Source organism: Tachysurus fulvidraco, chromosome 20, assembly GCF_022655615.1.
Source record: "Tachysurus fulvidraco isolate hzauxx_2018 chromosome 20, HZAU_PFXX_2.0, whole genome shotgun sequence".
Lineage (NCBI taxonomy): Eukaryota > Metazoa > Chordata > Actinopteri > Siluriformes > Bagridae > Tachysurus > Tachysurus fulvidraco.
In genome coordinates this window covers 16,827,534-16,850,811 of record NC_062537.1, presented here as the reverse complement: position 1 = coordinate 16,850,811, position 23,278 = coordinate 16,827,534, and the positions used below count along the sequence as shown (strand labels likewise).

Genomic DNA, 23,278 nt, shown 5'->3' with positions numbered 1-23,278 from the left:
TCCTTATCGTGTTAAAATAATTTAACACAAATAAGGCAAATAAATTACTTAAACACGCAATGGTGTGTCAATAACGTAATTTGCGTCATGCAGATGATAGATGGTGCAAGTAGCAGTAACTCTGGTAGGCAGAAATTTCTCTTTTAAAAGAAAAGTTGTCATACACTGTAACGAAGAACTGGCCTACCATTGAAGCTCATAGAGTTTAAAATATAATTTAAAAGCAAAACACATCACAGGTTCTACTAGCAAACTGACCCACACTGGATCGATGTATACGACGTGTAAGTAGACAAATGTCTGTCGTATGTTTTAGCTATGTGTTCTGTTTTAGTTTGGCAAGCAGGAAATCCAAATTGAATTGAGATTGAAACTGTTCTGATGTTTCGCTTTCCCGGATTTCCCACGAAAAGAGTGCAAATCAATATTTGGTGTTATTTTTTCACTTCAAACCAGCATGAAGTGATGGCACGGCCCCCACAGAGCCCTGATCTCAACATCATCGAGTCTGTCTGAGATTACATGAAGAGACAGAAGGATGTGAGTAAGCCTACATCTACAGAAGATCTGTGGTTAGTTCTCCAAGATGCTTGGAACAACCTACCAGCCGAGTTCCTTCAAAAACTGTGTGCAAGTGTACCTAGAAGAATTGCTGCTGTTTTAAAGGCAAAGGCTGGTCACACCAAATATTGATTTGATTTAGATTTCTCTTTTGTTCATTCACTGCACTGCGTTTAACTCTTCCATTTTTGAAAGCATTCTTTGTTTACAGCATTTTTTCACACCTGCTTAAAACTTTTGCACAGTACTGTATATATATGTGTATATATACACGTATATATGCATTTAAATGAACTGCTTTTTTCCTGAAAAACATTACAAAATGAGCTGAAATTTAAAGATCTGGTCTCACTGGATGCTTTTAAAGTGGCTTTGAAGTGATTTGGAAACCAGCATCTGGCTGTAGATCCAGTGCCTGATTCAGTTATGTAGTAATAATGACATCTTTTTCTCATTAACATTTTACAATATTGCAGTTTGATTTAAGTTACATGATGTTTGTGTGTATGTATGTATGTAAGGCTGCTCTCTGTTAAACCAGAAGAACCAGAAGAGCCAGAATGCTCTTGCAAAAATGTTTTGTTCTTGGTAAAATAAATTTTAAATAAAATAAATCAATAGTACTATGAAAGTTGCACATGCTCACTTATACATCAGTCTAGCGATTAGCAAATGTTTTTAATTATATTTATTTTCAGCAGCAAAATCATGTAACTTTCGCATAAACTAATTTTATGTAAATGGTACACAAGATCTTTTCTTAAATCTGAGCACATAGTCAGCTTCAAAGTTATATACTGTAATTTTAACTTAGATCGCTACATGAATGATAATATTTCATATGTGAAATATTAAAACCAACTCCAGACTATTCCAGATAAAGAGACTGTATACTTTCCTGTTTAATACACATTTACCATGTAAATGCAGCTCAATGTGATTATACATGAGGAAAAATGTACATTTCTCATAAAAAAAAATACGGAGACCTTTTAATGACAGACAACTAATGTGTTTAAATACTTAAATGTACTGAGGGATTTAGCTTCAGTTTCTCTTCACTTGGGCAACAGACTGTACTTTCCTGTTATGTGAAATGAATCAAGTAGACAGTAAGAATGTCAGATTAGCAACATAAGCAATGTGTGATGCTGTGGGTGTTAACTCTGCTCTTTTGTTTGCTTTTTGGCCTTCGTGCCTGCATCGTGCACGGTGTTGTTGTAACCTTCTCGATTTCTCGTGATCTCGATGGCAAAGAACTGGATTCTGGTGGCTGAAATGACAAATGCAATTAAATATAAATTAGATTCCATTACTGTCCAATACAATCAACTGAAACAACAGTCTTATTGAGCGACAGCAGAAGTGTATTGATGTATGCAAACATGTTGGCACCCTTGGTCAAATAACACAGAGGGTTTTTTGTTGTTGTTGTTGTTGTTGTTGTTTGGGGGGGGGAGATGGGGAACACATGGAGAATGAGTCATGAATAGATCACATGGATCATGAAACAAAAGCTTAAGCACTTTCAGTGGCCTAACAGCTGCCTAACTTGAACCTAACTTGGCTGTGTGTAAATCTTACACATGCTGTGAAAATAGAAATGTCTGCAAGGAAGAGGGCTTAAAAATGATTAAAGACAAGAACAGACAGACATCTCAGTGTCTGGAAAGCTTGATATCACTTTTGTGAGTTGTGATACCTACCAAAGAGTGTGTTACTATGCACGGAGTTAGCAGGGTGTCCAAACTTTTTTTTACAATTACTGTTTTATTATTTTTGATCTCTTTAAGTTAAAGATTTTCTTATAAACTTCCACCACATATGCGATAGGTAGAAGTTGCTTTTTGAAGTAAACATTTCACAAATTTATTCACCTAGTCTTGAGTGACCAAGAATGTCGATGCACAATTTAACACTAACCTGGCGTCTGTTTCAATAAAAACATGTTCAAACCAAGTTTGTCTTATATACTTAGCAAAGTAGATACGTAGCGCCATCGTGTGGCTCAAACAGAGAAATCCTCCTACTTTTTTTTTTTTTTCCAGTAATTAAATATTCCATCCATCCATTCTCTACACCACTTATTCTACTGGGTTCAAGGGAACCTGGAGTCTCTCTCATGAGAGTCAAGACACAAAGCAGGGTACAGACTGGACCGTAGCCGGGTACAATCATGTACACTATGGACAATTTAAATTAAATGTAAATTGATGACGAACACTGTTAAATAAGTAATTGTGTGCACATCCCACCTTCTGACAGGTGTAGGACATAAGAATATGCAAAAGTAAAAAAAAGTAATGTACGCAACATTGTTTAAACTCCCATATTTATTAGTTTGTTCATTGTTTAAACTCCCATATTTATTAGTTTGTTAAAAAGCAAACGTTTAATAATAATCATGAGACAAGCCGTTATATATAGAGCCATATCCAGTGGTGTAGTCTACGTGATACACCGGGGTTACACCGTATACCCACTAGGAAAGGCCAAGGATTTCCGTATACCCACTTAAAAATCGTGAGGATACGTAACAATATCGTTTTGTGACAGAACTTTCATTTAGAAATTCACCCCGTCTGTGTTGCGAACACAGACTGTGGATGCGATTACGATCACTAACGTTTTTGGACCATTGGGGCTTCCTTGGCCTGTGACCTGATCTGACGTCACCTACCAAGGAGGAAAATGAGTTGCTTGGCGGTGTTTTTTGGTGCATATTTGAAATGAACTAACTAATGTAAAAGAAGATATGAAACGAAAGCAGACTCAAACTGAGTGTTTTAGGGAGTCTGCGCCTAAAGCTACAGCAGCTTCGGGTGACATTTCACCCACAGCCCGAGTACAAATGTATTTGGAAAGCTTTGTAAACTACCAGTTCATTCAGTTCATAATATCCTGCAATGAAAGAGTGTTGGTGATGGAACTGAACAAATGTTTATTGTTCACTCTTAAATGTTGACAGCTGATAATACCTGTGCTCCAGGTCCTATATTCATATAACATTTAAGGCTAAGTGTAGCTTTTGTGTTAAACAGAAGAAAGAAACTCATACAGTTTTGGAACAAATTGAGGGTGAGGAAATAACACAATTTTCATTTTTGGGTGAACTTTACCTTTAAGAGCTACATTTAGCCTTAAATGTTATATGAATATGGGACCTGGAGCACAGGTTTTATCAGCTGACTGTCTTTTGTTGCTTATAATAAATTGGAATGTTGATAACACATAAGCAGTTTTTAATAATGCTCTAAATTACATGTAGATGCATATTTTATGCAATAGTGAGTGTGGTGGTGCCTATGGGGTGTCGCTCTAGGATGGGTGCGTATGAGGCTGGGAGGGGGAAAAAAATCACAGTATACTCACTACAAAAAACTAGACTACACCACTGGCCATATGCAAATATGAAGGTTAATCCAGGGATTAGGATTGTACAGTGAAAAACGTCATATTATGAAGAGCCAGAATTAATTGTTAACCCAGCGTAAAGTAAGAGCAGTGTGAAAAAAAAGTTTTTATTTTTTTAATTTTTTTTTTGCCTTTTTAACAAATGAATAAATATGGGAGTTTAAACAGTGTTGCAGGCATTACATTTGTTTTACTTTAATTGATGACGAACAGCCAGGCTTAAGGCTTATACACTCATTCATATGTTTGTAAAGCAATGTGTTTCAGAGTGCACCGAATTTAAATGCGATAAGTAGAAGGGGATTTTATGGTAACCTACCGAATATGGTGTTCTCCTCTGTGTAATCCTTCTCGCAGTCTAGACGCAGTAGCGTACCGTAGTTAAAGTCTTCAACCAGGTTTTCAAAGTGGTTACAAAAAGGCCTCCATTTCTGCAACAGAATAATACTGACTGTTAAAGTAAGTGGACTTTAGAGTGGTTCAGATGTGTACACATCCAGTTACTGGACAAGGGTGACAAAACATCACATGGCACAACTGCAAACACGTTCATGTTCATGTCTTTGGACTGGGGGAGGAAACTCGAGTACCTGCAGTAAACCCTAAATAACTGGGAGACTGTGCAAACTCCAGGAATAGTACCCACATTACAACACAGAATTCTCATGTTAAAATTATTGTGTGAACTGTGTATTTAGAAACATACAGTAATGCAGCTTTTTTTTAAATAAAGTATGCTTCTCAAATTAGTTAGTGAATCTTTTGTGTCTTTTGAAATTTAACTTGAAAAGTGAAATATCTGTTGAGGGCGTGTGGAGTCGTAGGTCTAATATTTCAGTGGTCTTTATGGATCTCCCATCTGAACATTATGGACTATAGATGTTTGTCAGTTTGACACACACACACACACACACACACACACAAACACGCACACACACAAAAAGAAAATCATCGTAACACACACCTCTTTCGCTTCTGCCGACTTGAGCAGTTCCGGATCCAGAACCTTGACATCGAAGTCTGGAAAGTCTTCCCTAAACTTAGTATGGATCATGTCGTCTGTTTTTGTGAGTTTCAGATATTTCGGGTCCACGGAAGAAATGAGCTGCAAAAGACGAATGTTCGAGTCATCACACTGAGAGCACACAGTTAAGAGCATATAACTTCAGAATATTACAAAATCTGAACTTTTACAGCTTCCCATTTACACAGAGGACATTAAACACTAAAGGATGTGTTAGCGGGTTCACCTGTTTTAAGTGGAATCACTCTGAACCTTCAGCTCAACAACATGTCTCTCTTCATTTCTTCATCACTGTATTGCTCATTAGGTAATAAGTACGAGTAATAAACAATAAATGTATTCAAGCAAGTTATTTTTACACTGCACTTAACCCTGGGTTATTGTCGTCCTAATCTCCGCTTCTAAACCCGGATAGACGAATCTATGTAGAAATTATGAAGCAGGGTTTGCACTGCTTTTTATTCGGGTTATAAAACTCGGCTCTGAAGAAGGATTAGCATCATATTTCCCTGTTATAACCCATGAGATATGGGCTGTGTTATGTCCTGTGTGTGTGTGTGTGTGTGTGTGTGTTTAGGTCTCCAGGTCCAATCTGAACTCCAGCCCGCGCTTTCCTGACGTTTCCAGCACTTCTTCCACAAGATGACTGGGACTGAAGCCAGGCATGATTTGCTGTTGTTATCCCTGCCTGCCTCGCCTACGAGTTCCATCCGTTCCTGTTTTGGTTTTGGCTGCCTTGGTTGTATACACACGCATAATACTGAATATAATATAATGTGTGTGTAGTAAATAATGAAACAGTAAACAGTACTATCACCAGTAGTAGGGGAATGACTGCCATTTTTTTGGAGATTGTGGGATTTTTTTTTTTTTGGTAAGGGAGGTTAGGGAAGGCAATTGTTGTTGTTTTTTTTTCTTAATTTTTGTTTTGTGTGTATAGGTTAGATAGACCCTAATCAGAGTGTTTCTGTTTGTTATTTTGCCCTTGGTCCACCCTGAATTCTTTACTCTGCTGTATATACCACAATCACAATATATCAACTTGATTTCACTGCTGTTACGTGTGTCATTTCTGCAATCTCTAGGGCATCATATTCATGTTCTGTCCATCTTGTAAATACAGTATAACCCCATGCAGAACCAAAACCACGCAGAGCGAAACAGTGAACATAACGGAAGTGCACGCTCTAATGATATGAAGATACATGACACTGAACAATAATGCCAGTTTATACGCAAACTACGTGACAGTTTAAAAAAACAAAAAAATTAGAAAGCCGTAAAAGATAACGATTTCATGCTCGAGTGTAAAACAACAGCCCTGTCCTTTTTTAACTCGTTAATAATCATGAGACAAGCCGTTTTACATATATAGAGCCATATGCAAATATGAAAAGAAGAAGGTTAATCCAGGGATTTGGATCGTACAGCTTAAAACATCATATTATGAAGAGCCAGAATTAATTGTTAACCCAGGGTAAAGTATGAGCAGTGTGAAACCTAACCCAGGACTCTAAGCCTAAAACAGATCCTGAATTACTTACATTGAAGTAAACTTCTGCATGATTGTAGGCCTTCATCGCCCACATCACCTCCAACTGCGCCTGGGTGTGTGGAAACATGCAGAAATAATTTATTTTAAAAAATTACACACAAGTCAGTCCATTAATATTGTGCATAAGTGAAATTTGTAATATTTTATTATATAATACTTGTACTGACATCGTTTCCGTAAGCCTCAGCGGGGAGAGAGAGTGCGTGTGCTGCGGCTGCTGCCCCTTCCACCCCCTGAGGAGAGGGATTCAGACAAACTGTCACAAAAACTATTGCACAAGATTTAAAAATGTATCTATCAGGCTTCTATATAGACGTTGTTCGATGTGCAAGATGACATCCAACTCACTATTCAGTACATTATTATAAAGAACAGAATAAGTGATACCTAGCAGTTGATTCGGGTTTATTAATGAGTCTATTTCTTAAACACATTAAGAAATGCCTCAGTGTCATTGCTCGACTGTGGATGCATCTAATACATATACGCTCCACATTTACACACCCCTTCATCTTCATTTAAATAAATAATAATACAAAAAAACATTTAAGACAAATAATGTTTATATATAAAATCATAAACTGCATATATAATCATTAACTTTTTTAGTTTGAACACTCTCTCTTACATGTATGTGTAAGTGAAAAACAACCAAACTTTTTTTAGGGATTAATGGAAAAATAAATAAATAATAAATAAATACACAAATAACAGTTCATAAGTATGCACACCCCTAAACTAAGAATTTGTTAAAGCACCTTTATTAAAAGGTTTAGTTCTATCAGCATGATCATATTGACTTTACAAAATTTTCCCACTCTCATTGATGCCATCTTTTTAAATACAAATGGCTATATTTCAAATAATGTGTTTGGGATTCAGCTCTGTATGATTTCTTTCATTAGATAGAGTATGAAAAATTTTATATAAAACACAACATAAATTTTTTAATTTTTTCCATCACTTTCTGTATATGTGGAGGTCATTAAAAAGCTCCTCTTTGATCTTCCTATCAACAACATCGTTTATACTTTTACATCTCATACAGTCTGTGAGTTTAATAACCGTTTTGAATTAGACATTTATTCCAAGATTGTTTTGAATTAATCGAGAGAAATTAAATAATATATCGATTATGATCAAATATATATATATAAGATCATAATCGATATATTATTTATATATATATATATATATATATATATATATATATATATATATATATAAAATCGATAATATATATATAAAGAAATAAGATAAATAATATATCGATAATACATAAGATATATCAATAATAAATAAATTATATATTAATACATAGTATATCGATTATATACATATAAATAAATAAATAATAAATAAATAGTATATATCAATAACAAATAAACAATATATTGATAAATAATATATCGATTATATATAAGATATATCGATAATAAATAAATAATATATCGACAATACATATATAAGATATATCGATAATAAATAATATATCGATACTACACATGAATAAATAAGATATATCGATAATAAATAAATGATATATTGATAAATAAGATATCGATAATAACTAATATATGGATAATACAGTAATGTTGGTGTATTTAATACAGTAATGTTTGTGTATTTAATACAGTAATGTTTGTGTATTTAGTAATACAGTAATGTTTGTGTATTTAATACAGTAATGTTGGTGTATTTAATACAGTAATATTTGTGTATTTAATACAGTAATGTTGGTGTATTTAGTTATACAGTAATGTTGGTGTATTTAGTTATACAGTAATGTTGGTGTATTTAATACAGTAATGTTTGTGTATTTAATACAGTAATGTTGGTGTATTTAATACAGTAATATTTGTGTATTTAATACAGTAATGTTGGTGTATTTAGTTATACAGTAATGTTGGTGTATTTAGTTATACAGTAATGTTGGTGTATTTAATACAGTAATGTTGGTGTATTTAGTTATACAGCAATGTTGGTGTATTTAGTTATACAGTAATGTTGGTGTATTTAATACAGTAATGTTGGTGTATTTAGTTATACAGTAATGTTGGTGTATTTAGTTATACAGTAATGTTGGTGTATTTAATACAGTAATGTTGGTGTATTTAGTTATACAGTAATGTTGGTGTATTTAATACAGTAATGTTGGTGTATTTAGTTATACAGTAATGTTGGTGTATTTAGTTATACAGTAATGTTGGTGTATTTAGTTATACAGTAATGTTGGTGTATTTAGTTATACAGTAATGTTGGTGTATTTAATACAGTAATGTTGGTGTATTTAGTTATACAGCAATGTTGGTGTATTTAATACAGTAATGTTGGTGTATTTAGTTATACAGTAATGTTGGTGTATTTAATACAGTAATGTTGGTGTATTTAATACAGTAATGTTGGTGTATTTAGTTATACAGTAATGTTGGTGTATTTAATACAGTAATGTTGGTGTATTTAGTTATACAGTAATGTTGGTGTATTTAGTTATACAGTAATGTTGGTGTATTTAGTTATACAGTAATGTTGGTGTATTTAATACAGTAATGTTGGTGTATTTAGTTATACAGCAATGTTGGTGTATTTAATACAGTAATGTTGGTGTATTTAGTTATACAGTAATGTTGGTGTATTTAATACAGTAATGTTGGTGTATTTAATACAGTAATGTTGGTGTATTTAGTTATACAGTAATGTTGGTGTATTTAGTTATACAGTAATGTTGGTGTATTTAGTTATACAGTAATGTTGGTGTATTTAATACAGTAATGTTGGTGTATTTAATACAGTAATGTTGGTGTATTTAGTTATACAGTAATGTTGGTGTATTTAGTTATACAGTAATGTTGGTGTATTTAGTTATACAGTAATGTTGGTGTATTTAGTTATACAGTAATGTTGGTGTATTTAGTTATACAGCAATGTTGGTGTATTTAATACAGTAATGTTGGTGTATTTAGTTATACAGTAATGTTGGTGTATTTAATACAGTAATGTTGGTGTATTTAGTTATACAGTAATGTTGGTGTATTTAGTTATACAGTAATGTTGGTGTATTTAGTTATACAGTAATGTTGGTGTATTTAGTTATACAGTAATGTTGGTGTATTTAATACAGTAATGTTGGTGTATTTAGTTATACAGCAATGTTGGTGTATTTAATACAGTAATGTTGGTGTATTTAGTTATACAGTAATGTTGGTGTATTTAATACAGTAATGTTGGTGTATTTAATACAGTAATGTTGGTGTATTTAGTTATACAGTAATGTTGGTGTATTTAATACAGTAATGTTGGTGTATTTAGTTATACAGTAATGTTGGTGTATTTAGTTATACAGTAATGTTGGTGTATTTAGTTATACAGTAATGTTGGTGTATTTAATACAGTAATGTTGGTGTATTTAGTTATACAGCAATGTTGGTGTATTTAATACAGTAATGTTGGTGTATTTAGTTATACAGTAATGTTGGTGTATTTAATACAGTAATGTTGGTGTATTTAATACAGTAATGTTGGTGTATTTAGTTATACAGTAATGTTGGTGTATTTAGTTATACAGTAATGTTGGTGTATTTAGTTATACAGTAATGTTGGTGTATTTAGTTATACAGTAATGTTGGTGTATTTAGTTATACAGTAATGTTGGTGTATTTAGTTATACAGTAATGTTGGTATATTTAATACAGTAATGTTGGTGTATTTAGTTATACAGTAATGTTGGTGTATTTAAACCCAACGCTGCTCTTCTACACCACGCTGAGTCTCAGCCACGCTTTAACTAACACACTAAACTTCCTACTATATTTTTTATATACATATAAATAGTATTTCTCTTTTTTTATTATTTCGAAATATATTTCGAAAACTGCGTCTTTATTTTGTTTCTAAAAGAAAACAAAAATTAAAAAAAACATTTCAAACCAGAGAGGCGAGAACTTCTCCAGGGTCCATGTTGATGCCTTTTCACCCGGAAATAAATACTAACGCTTGGCTCTTAAAGGGCCAGATGCATGCAAAACATTTGGGGATCAACTGGTCAAATATTAGTTTTTAGTACGCTGGGTTTTAGTAGTAGGTTGTGTTTTGATTAGATTTCTTTAACTTAGTTTATACCCCCAAACCGCACAAAACCAGTTCTAACAAGACTTATGGTCACACCTTGTTACTGCCTACATTATTGCACACTAAATACAGCCCTTTATAGAAAAGGTAATAATGTACAGTAAGTCAGTGGCCTGTCAGCCTCCCACACTGCACCTAATGTGTTCAGGGGGATTTGATGAACATAACTGACAGCTGAAGGGGTTCACCTGGCCTCCAAATTCCCCAGATTACAGTCTTATTAATACAATCCATGAAGGAAACAACTCACAAATGCACTTAAAGGATCTGCTCCTTAGGTCCTAGTAGCCAGATACTATATATACCACAGCACACCTTCAGGGGTATTGTGGGGTGTCAGCACAAGGGGAGCAACAAATAATAGACAGGGGTTTTTAATATTATTCATGATTGTGTATATGATTCATAGATAGATAGATAGAACGAACGAACGAACGAACGAACGAACGAACGAACGAACAAACCTTAATTGTCATTGCATAGTACAGGTACACAGAAACGAAATGCAGTTGGGCTTCTACCAAAATTGCAAAGAGTGGCAATTGTACAAATAGACAAATGCAGATAAATATGTAGCATATGTACATCATGTAATATAAATATATAGGTATATATGTAAACATATTTACAGTAAATAAATATAAATGCTATAGCAGTGCAGAGATGTGTGGGTATTGTTGAAAAATACGTGTGAATGGTTCTAAGACTACGGCATTGAAAAGCAATGTGCAGACACTGTTGTAAAGGAACAACAAATAGAAGGTAATAATGTGTGTGTGTGTGTGTGTGTGTGTGTGTGTGTGTGTGTGTGTGTGTGTGTGTGTGTGTGTGTGTGTGTGTGTGTGTGTGTGTGTGTGTGTATATATGTATGTATATGTATGTGTACATATGTATGTATGTATGTATGTATGTATGTATGTATATGGTGACCTTCTTACTGCATGATTAATTTTGTCTCATGTTTACTTACATGGTGTTTACCACATACTTTGCTTTTGTCCTGTTATACTCATTGTAGTTTTGTTTATAAATTTAGATAGACAGTTTATAGTTTATAAAAATATATAGACAGACAGATAATTCATTGATTTCGGAGGAAATTTAAATATTTATCATATTTTTTATTTCACACCCCTGTTGATGCTGGTTAATATTTACATTTATTGCATTTTGCTCTTATCCAGAGCCACTTACATTTATCTCATTTACACAGGTTAAGGGCCATCCTCAGGGTCCCAATAGTGACAACATGGTCACTATTTGGCCCCTGGGATTTGAACTCATGACCATCTGATCAGTAGTCCAGCACCTTAACCAGTGATCTACCACATCCCCACCATAAATATATATTATTTATTTCCCTTTTTTTATTTGTGTTGTTGTTGTTATTATTATTATTATTATTATTATTATTATTATTATTTGTATTATTATTGTTGTTGTTGATGATGATTTTGTTGTTGATGTTGATGTGATGGTATACAGAAGTTAGTGTCGGCACAGGGTTTTTTTATGGTGATGGACATAAAAAATATACTCATGTGTCAGTATTGCAACTCTGCAGTCAATATTTCTTCTATTTTATGAACATTTGTGGTGACCAAACATAAGAGCATGTTATGTGTTTATGGCTTAAGACAGTTTCTTTATCCTGATCCTGCACTCCTGTCTTGCACATGTTAGTGTCAGCACACACACTAACTTTAATTTAGGAAAAGCTGTTAATTAACTGATTAGATCTAAATTAGATGATTTGCAGAGAACCAATTAAAAAATAAAAATATGTGTAAAGCAAGACCCTGTGATTTAAGAAATATATTTTAGCTGAGTTGATTCCAGTTGGTTCCATCAATTCTGACTGAATCTGAAGAATACAAGAGGCTTTGAGAAAAGTCTGCGTAACCATTTTGATAGTACGGCTGCATATGTATGTATATTCGATAAGAAATCCATTGGAAACGTTTTTAATAGACAAGATTTGGATTCTAGCTGCGAATCGATTCAGCGCGACTCGATGCAATTCAAAGCAGGGCACATTCAATAATTGTACACTTGCATAGCCAAAGTATATTAAACATAGTTTACTGCATTCTTACAATACTGCACATTGCAAGAACCGAAAAGCATACGTTTGACATTTACTATAAAAGAGTCGTTTAAAAGGAATCGATTCGAGTCGTCCATCACCAGAATGATTCACTACGTCTCACGCGCATCAAGGCAGAACCCGTTACCTTAGCTACTAGGCGTTAGCTATTAGCGACGTTAGCTTGTTATCGGAATATTTATGGTTATTTCGATAACACGGGTTCAAAAAATACAATATATTTGTGATAAAATTCGATTATTTAAATTTGTGTATGTTTTTTTTAGTTATTATTTTCGGTCCCTTTACCTGGCAGCTATGAGGCATCCACAGGAGGACATTTAAAATGCTGCATCTTCGGGCAGTTTGAAGAAAAGCAGGATTTTATTTTATTTTGTTTTATTTTTATTTTATTTTATTTGTTTTTGTTTTCCTTCACATCCAGAGAGGTAAGCGTCATGGCTTCTCCCATGAAATACATGCATTAAAACGCTGAATAAAATAAATATTTAATTTAAATAGGCTTTAAAAAGCATTGACAAGCATGATCTTTTCCTAGGAAATCGAACAATATTTTAGATTTGTTGCGAAAATTTTGAGTAAATGAGCCCAAAACGTATTTTTGCAGGCTTGATAATAACCATTAATGTTTTGTTAGTTTGTTTGTTTGTTTGTTTGTTTTTTTAATGTCCATATTGTAAATGATTGTAGGCTTTTAGAATTTGCCTGCTGTCCTTAATTTGACTTTGTTCTTACATAATGTTCATTTCCCTTCCCTTTAAGATACATGTTTGTCTACCTAATTAAGTCGTTTATTAATCTGCTCATTAACTAATATCATTTATTCATGTTAGTTTTGCCTGATAAGTGTGTGGAGGGATAAATTGCAGAAGCGCGTGCCCGGTATTCGTGCGCGCTCTCGTCATTGGTGTGTTTATCATGTAAAAAGCAACAGGAATTTACTGTTTCCTTGAAGGCTAGTCCCTCTCCCACCCTATTTTTTTATTTTTTATTTTCCTTGTTTATAGTTTTTATTTTTATCAGAAACTGCAATCTTTCTTAACCTGTGGTATTTGTGTCATAATCATTTGTGTCATATTTTTAAGAGCATCTGAGCTGTTTACAGTTCATTCATTCAAACCAGGAAGAAAGTGTAAAGACTTACTTTTATAGTTGTATTGCTGCCATACAGTTTCAGGGTTCCCGGGTCGATCCTTAGCTCGGTTTACTGTCTGTCTGTTTGTCTGTCTGTCTGAATTTTATGCATGTAACTCATGCCCTTCGAGAATCGTCCGGTTTCCTCACACCTCAAACCAACATGTCTGTAGGTGGATTGGCTGTGATATATCACCCTTAGGTATGAATGAATGAATGTGTGTGTGTACATCTCCAGTGGTGTTCCTTATATATTCTCTGGATTCAGCATGACTATGATGAGGATAAAGCACTAACTGAAAGTGATGGAGTGTAATCATAACATATTATATATCAGCATTCCTGTCCAGTAACAGCACTTACCATGAACTTTACCACATTTTTGTTGAATCATGTTCTGGAACTGAATTTGGGATTCTTGCTGGACGTAACTTGGATTACATGCTCAGTAGCAAATAATATAGAAACCATAAACATACAATTTGTGCTTGCATAAGTATGCATACCTTTTGCTGGTATACTTCTGGTATATAAAGTTGATTACTGATTACAGTATCCTGATTACAGATTTTACAATCAAAGATTGTAAAGGTTTTTTTAAGTAGGGTGAACAAAGGGTGAATACTTAAGCAACCAAAAAATGACACCTCAACTCCAAACATAGTATTTTTGAGATTTGTGGTACCTCCTGAGATTTAATGAAATGAATCGATAAAGATAGATAAAAGGAACTCTAAAGTTCCTGATGAGCACTCAGATGAAGGTCTTCCCAAACACTTTCTTTTAATCTCTGGAGCATTAGCATTGAGCACCAGAGACCACCGGAGACATCCATAAATGTTTATTATTGGGCCTCTATCTGAAATGGCTCATAAAATAAACATAATTTCCTATTTATAAAATAAAGTTACAAGTCCTAGAAATCTAAAGTTTCTCTCTGGCCAAAATCTAGATGTGCAATGAACATCTGGCCAAGATGTCTTTTTTATAACTTCAAAAAACTTGTTCATTAGGCTCTAAGTAAACACTTTATTAATACGATCAATATGACACATACAAGCAAATGTAGATGTTATCACAATGTGATTGTACGAAAAGATGGCAGAGGTCTTTTTGCCCAGACCACATTTTGGGTTTTCTTGATTTGTCTTTTTTATGCATTGGGCTGCTGCATGATTGGCTGATGAGGTAATAACATAAAAGAGTTGTACACACACACACACACACACACACACACACACACACACACACACACACACACACACACACACACACACACACATATATATATATTTAGTGCCTCAGAGCAGAGCCACTGGAGCTGCCACTGTGGGGTGCTTAAGCAGAGCCCTTGACCCTTTAACACCCCACAGAGGCATCTTAGTGGTCCTGGGAATTGAACTGCCAACCTTCTGAGCCCAGATCCCTAACCACTGAGCCATACATAGCCTGGATGTACACATTCTCTACTAATCCTCACGTTTATCATTCACTGAAGCTTCGCCGTTGTGCCTTTACAGGAGCTGCAGTGCATTAGTGATGTAATCAATGAGACTAATCTGATTGTACAGATCCATTAGTCAGTCTCTCTGCTAATCTGAGCAGCTTTTAGTCATCTTGTAATTTTCACTACTGTCCCATCACTACAGTCCGCCATGGAAAGGTTTATAGAAATCCAGATGTGAGACCTCAATCTCTGTCACTGCTGATCAATATAAACAGTCCTGCTGGAAATGCATCCAAAATCTTGCCAGGCTCAGGAACTGGAAATAGGAGATAAAGCATCTTGTCCCTGAGGATTTGAACTGATGCTTTATGTGCTTGTGTGTGTGTGTGTGTGTGTGTGTGTGTGTGTGTGTGTGTGTGTGTGTGTGTGTGTGTGTGTGTGTGTGTGTGTGTGTGTGTAACTCTGAATAAAAAGAGGGGTATGATGCAACTAGAAGACAGCTGATTAGTATTTAGATTTGTTAATGAGAGATGTGAGCACATGAACAATAGATTAAACAACAGAAAAAACATTTAAAAAAAACTGTTTATAAGAAATAATAAGAGTACATCAGCAAACAGTAATATCTGCACTACAAATAATCTATAATGATGTGCAAGCTCTTTTAAGTGAACTCCAGTATGTGTTGTGATGCTGCAGAAGGCCTCAGGAGGGATTCGCAGAGGACCATTTAGTGAAATGAAAAGTGGGAGTGGAGAAGTGTAAGTGTGTGTGTGTGTGTGTGTGTGTGTGTGTGTGTGTGTGTGTGTGTGTGTGTGTGTGTGTGTGTGTGTGTGTGTGTGGGTGGGTGGGTGTGTGTATGTTTGTCTTGAGACACAGGATTTCTCTTGGGGGACAAAGTGTTGTGCAAAGCCATTGTTTTATATAAAAGCCATGAAAGGCTTCAAAGTAGACTAACAATAGCATGAAGGAGGATCAAACACTAATACATGTTTTTTTTAAAAACTGTTTTTCTCTGTAAAACATTACACATAAAGGAGTATACATACTGAATCAATATTTGATTTTATTTGATAAGAGTCTGTAATAGTCACCAGATATTTCAAAGCTTAATGGAACCAATTCCAAGCTATGATGTTGGAAGGGAAACACTTTTCTATCCAGCATTAGTTAATAAAGCTTACATACATCAACTTCAGGGTTCTAGTCATCAGTGTTTTTCTGTGTAAGATGTGTAGTTTGATGAGAAATAGGATGCAGGATGCTGTAATAAATAAATCACACAACTGCACATAATCACAAAAATGACAAGACGGGGTTTAGACAAAACAAGGAAGCAGAGCTGTTCATGCTGGGAACCATGACGCACCCTGAGGGAGGAAATGGCAGAAATTCTTTCATGGCAGAAATATGATTGATAAAAAGTAACAAGCCTCATTTATCATTTATCAGGTCTTTTCATAGGCCAAACTGAGCTAAATATTCCCACCAGATTTCCAAAGGTTTTACAGCGATGTTCTTCATGCTCATGTGCATGATATCTGGATCTATAGGTTTGCAGACACCGGACCATCCTACTCATATGAGGTTCTTCCTCAAACTCTTTCCACTGTGTCTGTGTGGCATTAAGAGTTCTCTTCACAGGAACTAAGAGGCACAAACACTGCTCCAGGATGACAAGGCACCTGTGCATAAAGCACAAACCATGGAGACATGGTGTGTTAAGGATGGAGTGACCTGCACTCAACCCTACTAAATACCATTGGGATGAACTTGCACACTGATTACACTCCAAATTTCCTCACCCAACATCAGTGTGTGATCTCACTAATATTTTGTAGCTAAATGAACACAAATCCCACAGCCACATTCCAACATATAGTCTGAAGCTTTCCCACACGAGTGGAGCTTATTATAACAGCAGAGGACTTAATCTGGAATGGGATGGTCAGTTGAGCCCAGTCTTTTGTCCATACATTGCAGTGTGTTACTAAATACTGACCTGCTGCCGATACATTACAAAGATTCATATATTCATTAATAAGCAACTCCTACAATAAATGCACCGTTCAATAAATCAGTCTTCCCATAATGCAGCTCAGCCACTGAAGCGTGTCGGCTACCACAGTTATTCACGCACTTTTTCACATTTTATAGGTCACCATTACATTTAACTGAATTCAGTCTAATTTCACACTAATGACTCTCTATGTAAGTACATTTACACAAATTCAGGACATTATATAGAATATTAAAAAAATATGTTTTTACAAAGTAACTATTTTCATAAGCACTAGATGACTTGCAAAAGATTTCTGCTCATGTTCAGATGAATAAACAAGAGCCACTGTGAGTAAAAGCAGAATCGCCAGTGTGTAGAGTGTAGATACTATCTGTGATTTTCTCAGAAGAGCATGTCATGCTGTATTTTAGTGTATATCAATCTCATGTCCAACCCTTAGACCACAGTTAGCACTGTGTGTTCAGTTCACTACACTCTACTGAGTGATTACTGATTAAGCGAACAGCGTGTATTCGTAGATCTCAGGTTTCTATGAGGATTTTTTACTCGGCTAAACACTGGAAATGTTTCACTGTTGAGTAAATGAGTGTTCGCCTCTGAGGAGGATGAGGATGAATGAGTGTTTTTAAGTGATCAAGCATAACTCAACTCAACTCAGTGTACTGTGAATGTGTGTGTGTGTGTGTGTGTGTGTGTGTGTGTGTGTGTGTGTGTGTGTGTGTGTGTGTGTGTGTGTGTGTAACAGAACAGAGCATCAGAGGATTTTAACCACGATGGAGCTGAGAGGAACGTTGCTATGGACACGGCACCAAAGGGCCTGATTGGGCGTTGGCTTCTCATGCTGCTCTGAGATAAAGAATTACAGTTAGGGTGGAGAGAGGAAAGGGGTGGAGTCAGAGAGAGAGAGAGAGAGAGAGAGAGAGAGAGAGAGAGAGAGAGAGAGAGAGAGAGAGAGAAGCAGTGGGAAAGAGGCAGGCAAGAAATTTCTATATGTATATTTAGAAAGAGAGAGAAAGGTGAAGTAAAAACAAAAACAAATTGAGAGGAGTTTGAGAAAAAAAAAACAAACGTGAGGCCAAGGAGGAGCAGAAGAGCAGCATGAGAGGAAGTGTGAGTCTGTCAGCGTAGGATTTCCTCGTCAACATGGAAAGCCAAGCTGCGTGGGTTTGTTGCGCCTTTATTTCCCTTCTTACAATTTGCTCTTGTCTCTCCTTCACCAATGTTCTTCCTCTGTAATCATGCGCTGTGTTGTCAGCAACTGAGCCTGGCTGAAACAGATTAGTACCATGACTGACCATGTGGTAAAGTCAAAAATAGCTCAGTAAAACGAGACTGATCATTTCTGGAGCAGAGATTAACCTGTTTAACATCGATTTAAAACATCTATAGCATTTATATTGCAGAGCATTTATAACAAATATGATCATCTCAAGTAAAAAAATGTAAAAAGTTTCAAATACAGTAAATGGAAATATAGGGAAGAAAGAATAATAAATAAATAAAGAAGTAAATATTTTTTTCCTATGTAACATGACTAGTCAACTACAATATAGTACAGAATAATTATTAATGTTAATATTACTTATTAATCATTATAACAATAAATAATATACAAAACCAAACAAAATGAATGAACACAAAAGTTGAATGTTTTGTTAAATAAATATATCGTTGGGTTCTTCCTAAAAACTGAGAGTTGATGGCTCACAGTGTGGGATGTTTAGCAATTAGTCTGAATGACACAGTGACTTTTATTGGCCTTTGGAAAGACTGTGAACATAGTATTAGTCTTTTATCTTTTATTTTTCTTTCATGCCCAAAAAGCTGCATCATTAACAATGTAAAGAAGGTTCTTCTTCCCCACGCATGCTAATCTGAGCTGAATCTGAATGTTAACATGGACTAAAAGACAACTTCTCTCCAATTTGTTTAATTACATTTCTGTTGGGTTTATTAAGCAAGACAGATAAAAGATAAAGGGACTGGGACAGCACTTTATATTTACACAGCAATCAGTTTTAAACATCTAGATCATTTTTAAACATACACATGCTGTTTGTTAAGGAATTTAGTAAAAAAACATGTTACCGTGTGCATAACAAATAGCTGATTTAGACATGGACAGAAAAGAAAAGTGTTAATGTAGTTCATCTGCAGCCTGTGTGTGTGATACAGGATGGAGAGGAGCACTATATGAGATAAGGACGGTTGGATCAGGACACGTCAAAAACAGGAAGCCAGATGTGTGTGTGTGTGTGTGTGTGTGTGTGTGTGTGTGTGTGTGTGTGCGGGTAGAGAGAGAGACTGAGAGACAGAGAGAGAAACCTTATTTTCATTTACTGTGCAAGCAACAGGACTTTCAGTTATTCAGATTTTACCGAGTTATACTTTATGTCTCCTCAACAATAAGGAATAAAATGCTCGCTTCTTCACATACATCATGCACCCAGACTTGAACCTAATCACCTGATCAAGACGAAGAATTAAAATATCGTCTGTGCAGTAGGTCAAACAGGAGGCGTTTTAAGAAAGATATTTCTCAAATTGAACTGGGATTAAAGAGCATCTGATGCAGCTGGGTCCCTCGGCCACAGTTTGCCTCTCTGGTGATAAATCATGTCAGTGCAGCAGCTTTACGTTGGATAAAACGACGAGGGGGCGTTTTACTGGATGATGAGGGGGCTTTGTACTGGATGGCGAATGGGCTTTCTACTGGACACTCTTCACACCTCAGTGACTCCAAGCAGAAACATTTAGGCTAAGTAACCAGCTGGGACTAAAATCAGAGCAGTAAGGATCAGATACTGTAGAGTTAAATTAGAAATAAGCCAAAAGAATAAGGATGTGATGATGTATTGTTATGATAAAGGGAATTAATTTGGAACGATTGGTGCAAGTCAGTTGAAAGGGTCTGTGAAAGATCCAGGCTGGCAGATAACTGTCAGTGACTGATATCAAGTTCGGTACAGGCTTTTGTCCTAATTATACAGCATTATAGCCTGTTTTTTTTAGCTCATGTTGTTTTAATCCCTCATTAATTGAGTCACCTGGCACTTCCCACCGACCAGGCAGCTCTCATTTTTCCTCCAAAACACATGATGCTAATCAACCTCATGTTATCACACATGGCTCAGCTTGCCGAGAGGAAAACTCTATCTACCTTTTTCTACATACCTGAGCTCACATAGGATAGTGACTCTGAGATTGATAGGAGAGAGAGAGTATGACACTCCTTATGTCAGAGAGCAGGGTCATTTTTACTCTCTAATCTCTTACCCACAGGCGGCTCTGTCCTCGTAGGGATTCGCTCTCTTGAAATGGATTAGAGATCTCCATTGATCACATGAAATGTAGGTTTGTGGTAAAACAAGGTTGAGTAGTGCCATGCTTATCAACCGCTGTCAATGAAGAAAAGCCAGAGGGTCAGCAGTTTAGTTTAGTTTAGTTAGTGAACCATTATCCAATTATGGTGATAATGTTTAAATATATCCAAATATATCCAATTATGGTGATAATGTTTAAATATATCCAAATATATCCAATTATGGTGATAATGTTTAAATATATCCAAATATATCCAATTATGGTGATAATGTTTAAATATATCCAAATATATCCAATTATGGTGATAAAGTTTATTATCTCATTTCTAAAAAATATATACATTGGATTTTTTTTTTCACAGTAAAAGATTGTGAGATTGTGAGTATCACAGTAAAAGATTCTCTCTCTCTCTCTCTCTCTCTCTCTCTCTCTCTCTCTCTATATATATATATATATATATATATATATATATATATATATATATATATATATATTTTTTTTTTTTTTTTTATTTCAAGCATAATTTGTTTAAAATCAAATGATCTGTTCTGTGAAATGAATTCCTTTTTACATTATTTGTAGAATTAGCTCAGTAAGTAGAGTTCAAAGGTTGCCTAGAAGGTTATGGCTCAGTGATTAAAGTCATTGGGTTTATGATCAAAAGGTCAAATGTTCAAACCTATTAGCATGATCTTCCTAACAAGCCAGGATATGCAAAGAATAAAAGAAAATATATTTTTGACTAAAATTGTTTTTGTTTTCTTTTTTATTGCCGCCTTATTGGTTTGGATGTTAATCATATCGTTCCACACAAAGTACGTAATCAGGCTGGAGAATGTTTCATTCACAATACAGCATAAGGAAATATAAGTATCTAAAATCTAGTCTAGATTATGAAGCCTTTATTAATGAAAATGTTACTTCTTGTGGGTGATAAGCTCACAGAAGTGACGTTCATTCTTCAGAAATGTTATAAATTGTGCTTTTCCTTCTCCTTTGCTTTACATGGTACTGAAACAAGAACCATGCTTTTAGCCACTAGCAAGACATCCAGCAACTAGCATGAAAAAAACCTATGCAGTTTTTGCTGATAAAGCAGCTTTCTCCTCTTTCCCATTTGAAGAGAAGTGAATTCAGAAAGCCCACAGGCTCTCAGACTGTACTCTTGGTTAGATGAACGAGCTCATGCCATAAAATATTTAAAGCAGCAGTTTCTACATCTTTAGACGAAATTGAAATGCAGCTAATTAGCACAATTAGTTGAACTCAAATTCAAAAAGATTCGAATTCTGAGAGGAATATTCTCACGTCACTCAGTAAACTAAAGTGCTATTGTAAAATGCTGTAAATCTTTACGAAATCCTTAAGCCTTTTTTTTATTTAACAGATTAAAACAAGCTTGAATGCACTTTGAAGAACAGGACTCTCTTTGCAATTAGCACTGATGTTACAGTACCTGCATTAGTAGGATGTACTATTTTAAGTGTTTTCATCCCTGCTGCTTGTAGTACACGAGAACACAGCTCAGGTGATTAACGAATGATGGAGCTTCCAAGATGTGATTTAAACGCTTCTTGGCAGTTCACTCAGAAAGGAGCGGCTACGTATGACCCGGATTATGATTAGGCTGAAACAGAGGAATTGAGTCAGCCATCTTCTCCCTTCCGTCTCAGCTTAGAATATATTTATGTCAAAACAGGATGTGGCCTTCCACCTACCGACGAGTTACACCACCTTCTTCCAGACAGACACTCATCTAGACACAATGCTGTGCTTGGCTGCTTGGAAATGGGCTTTTTATCTGCACACTGGAAAGACTGTTTAAATCAGAGCATCATGTTTATGATGCTCTGATTTATGGCCTGATACACAATTTTACACAGCTGAGCTGCGAGTGAGCTAACATTTTATCGTTTATCATAATTTCTCTTCAAAACAGAAAAATGTGGTTGAATTTTTGCACAATGTCTATTACAGTTCTGTTCAAAATTATTCAACCCCCAATGCTGTAAATGGTTTTAGGGAATTTAGTGCACATTTGTAATTGTATTCAGAATGAAATCCTACAAGGACTTCTTAAAGAACCATATGCAACTAAAATGACATCAATTACTTTTGTAATACAGTAGTGAATGTTTCTTTTGTGAATTCTTCATTGACACAATTATTCAACCCCTTAAAGACTACCACTCTGAAGAACAGAGGTTCAGCTTTAAAATGACTGTGATACTCACCTCCTTCTAGACATTTACTGGTATGGTTACAAACATGGTGAAGTCAAGAGAATGGTCCGGGAAGACAAGAGAAGAGGTGATTACTTGTCACAGGAAGGGCAATGGCTATAAGAAGATTGCAAAGATGTTAAACATACCAAGAGACACCATGGGAAGCATCATTCGTAAATTCAAGGCAAAGGGCGTTGTTGAAACGCTACCTGGTCGTGGCAGAAAGAAGATGCTGACTTCGACTGCTGTGCGCTACCTGAAGCGTAGAGTGGAGAAAAGTCCCCGTGTGACTGCTGAGGAACTGAGAAAAGATTTGTCAGATGTGTGTATTGAAGT

At 35.3% G+C, this 23,278-nt stretch overlaps 2 protein-coding genes across 9 annotated transcripts in view; one reads left to right on the top strand and one right to left on the bottom strand.

Annotated features, from left to right (window-relative positions):
• Window positions 1–1,234: 1,234 nt before the first annotated feature.
• pbdc1 (polysaccharide biosynthesis domain containing 1) lies at window positions 1,235–10,614 on the bottom strand. The gene is made up of 6 exons (XM_027174706.2): window positions 10,482–10,614; window positions 6,722–6,787; window positions 6,544–6,603; window positions 4,940–5,080; window positions 4,295–4,406; window positions 1,235–1,834 (listed from the first exon to the last, which is right to left on the bottom strand). The coding sequence occupies exons 1-6, from the start codon at window positions 10,509–10,511 to the stop codon at window positions 1,722–1,724; spliced, it is 522 nt and encodes a 173-aa protein (XP_027030507.1). The 5' UTR covers window positions 10,512–10,614; the 3' UTR covers window positions 1,235–1,721.
• A 2,278-nt stretch (window positions 10,615–12,892) lies between these two features.
• dmtn (dematin actin binding protein) overlaps window positions 12,893–23,278 on the top strand; it is a 28,816-nt gene continuing 18,430 nt past the window's right edge. For 3 of the 8 annotated variants that reach the window (XM_047804810.1, XM_027174759.2, XM_027174756.2), the window contains exons 1-2: window positions 12,893–13,217; window positions 18,139–18,557. The gene's annotated coding sequence lies outside the window, so the exon portion shown is untranslated. The remainder of the gene's footprint in view (window positions 13,218–18,138; window positions 18,558–23,278) is intronic. The other 5 variants (XM_047804811.1, XM_047804808.1, XM_047804812.1 and 2 more) reach the window with 3 other exon arrangements.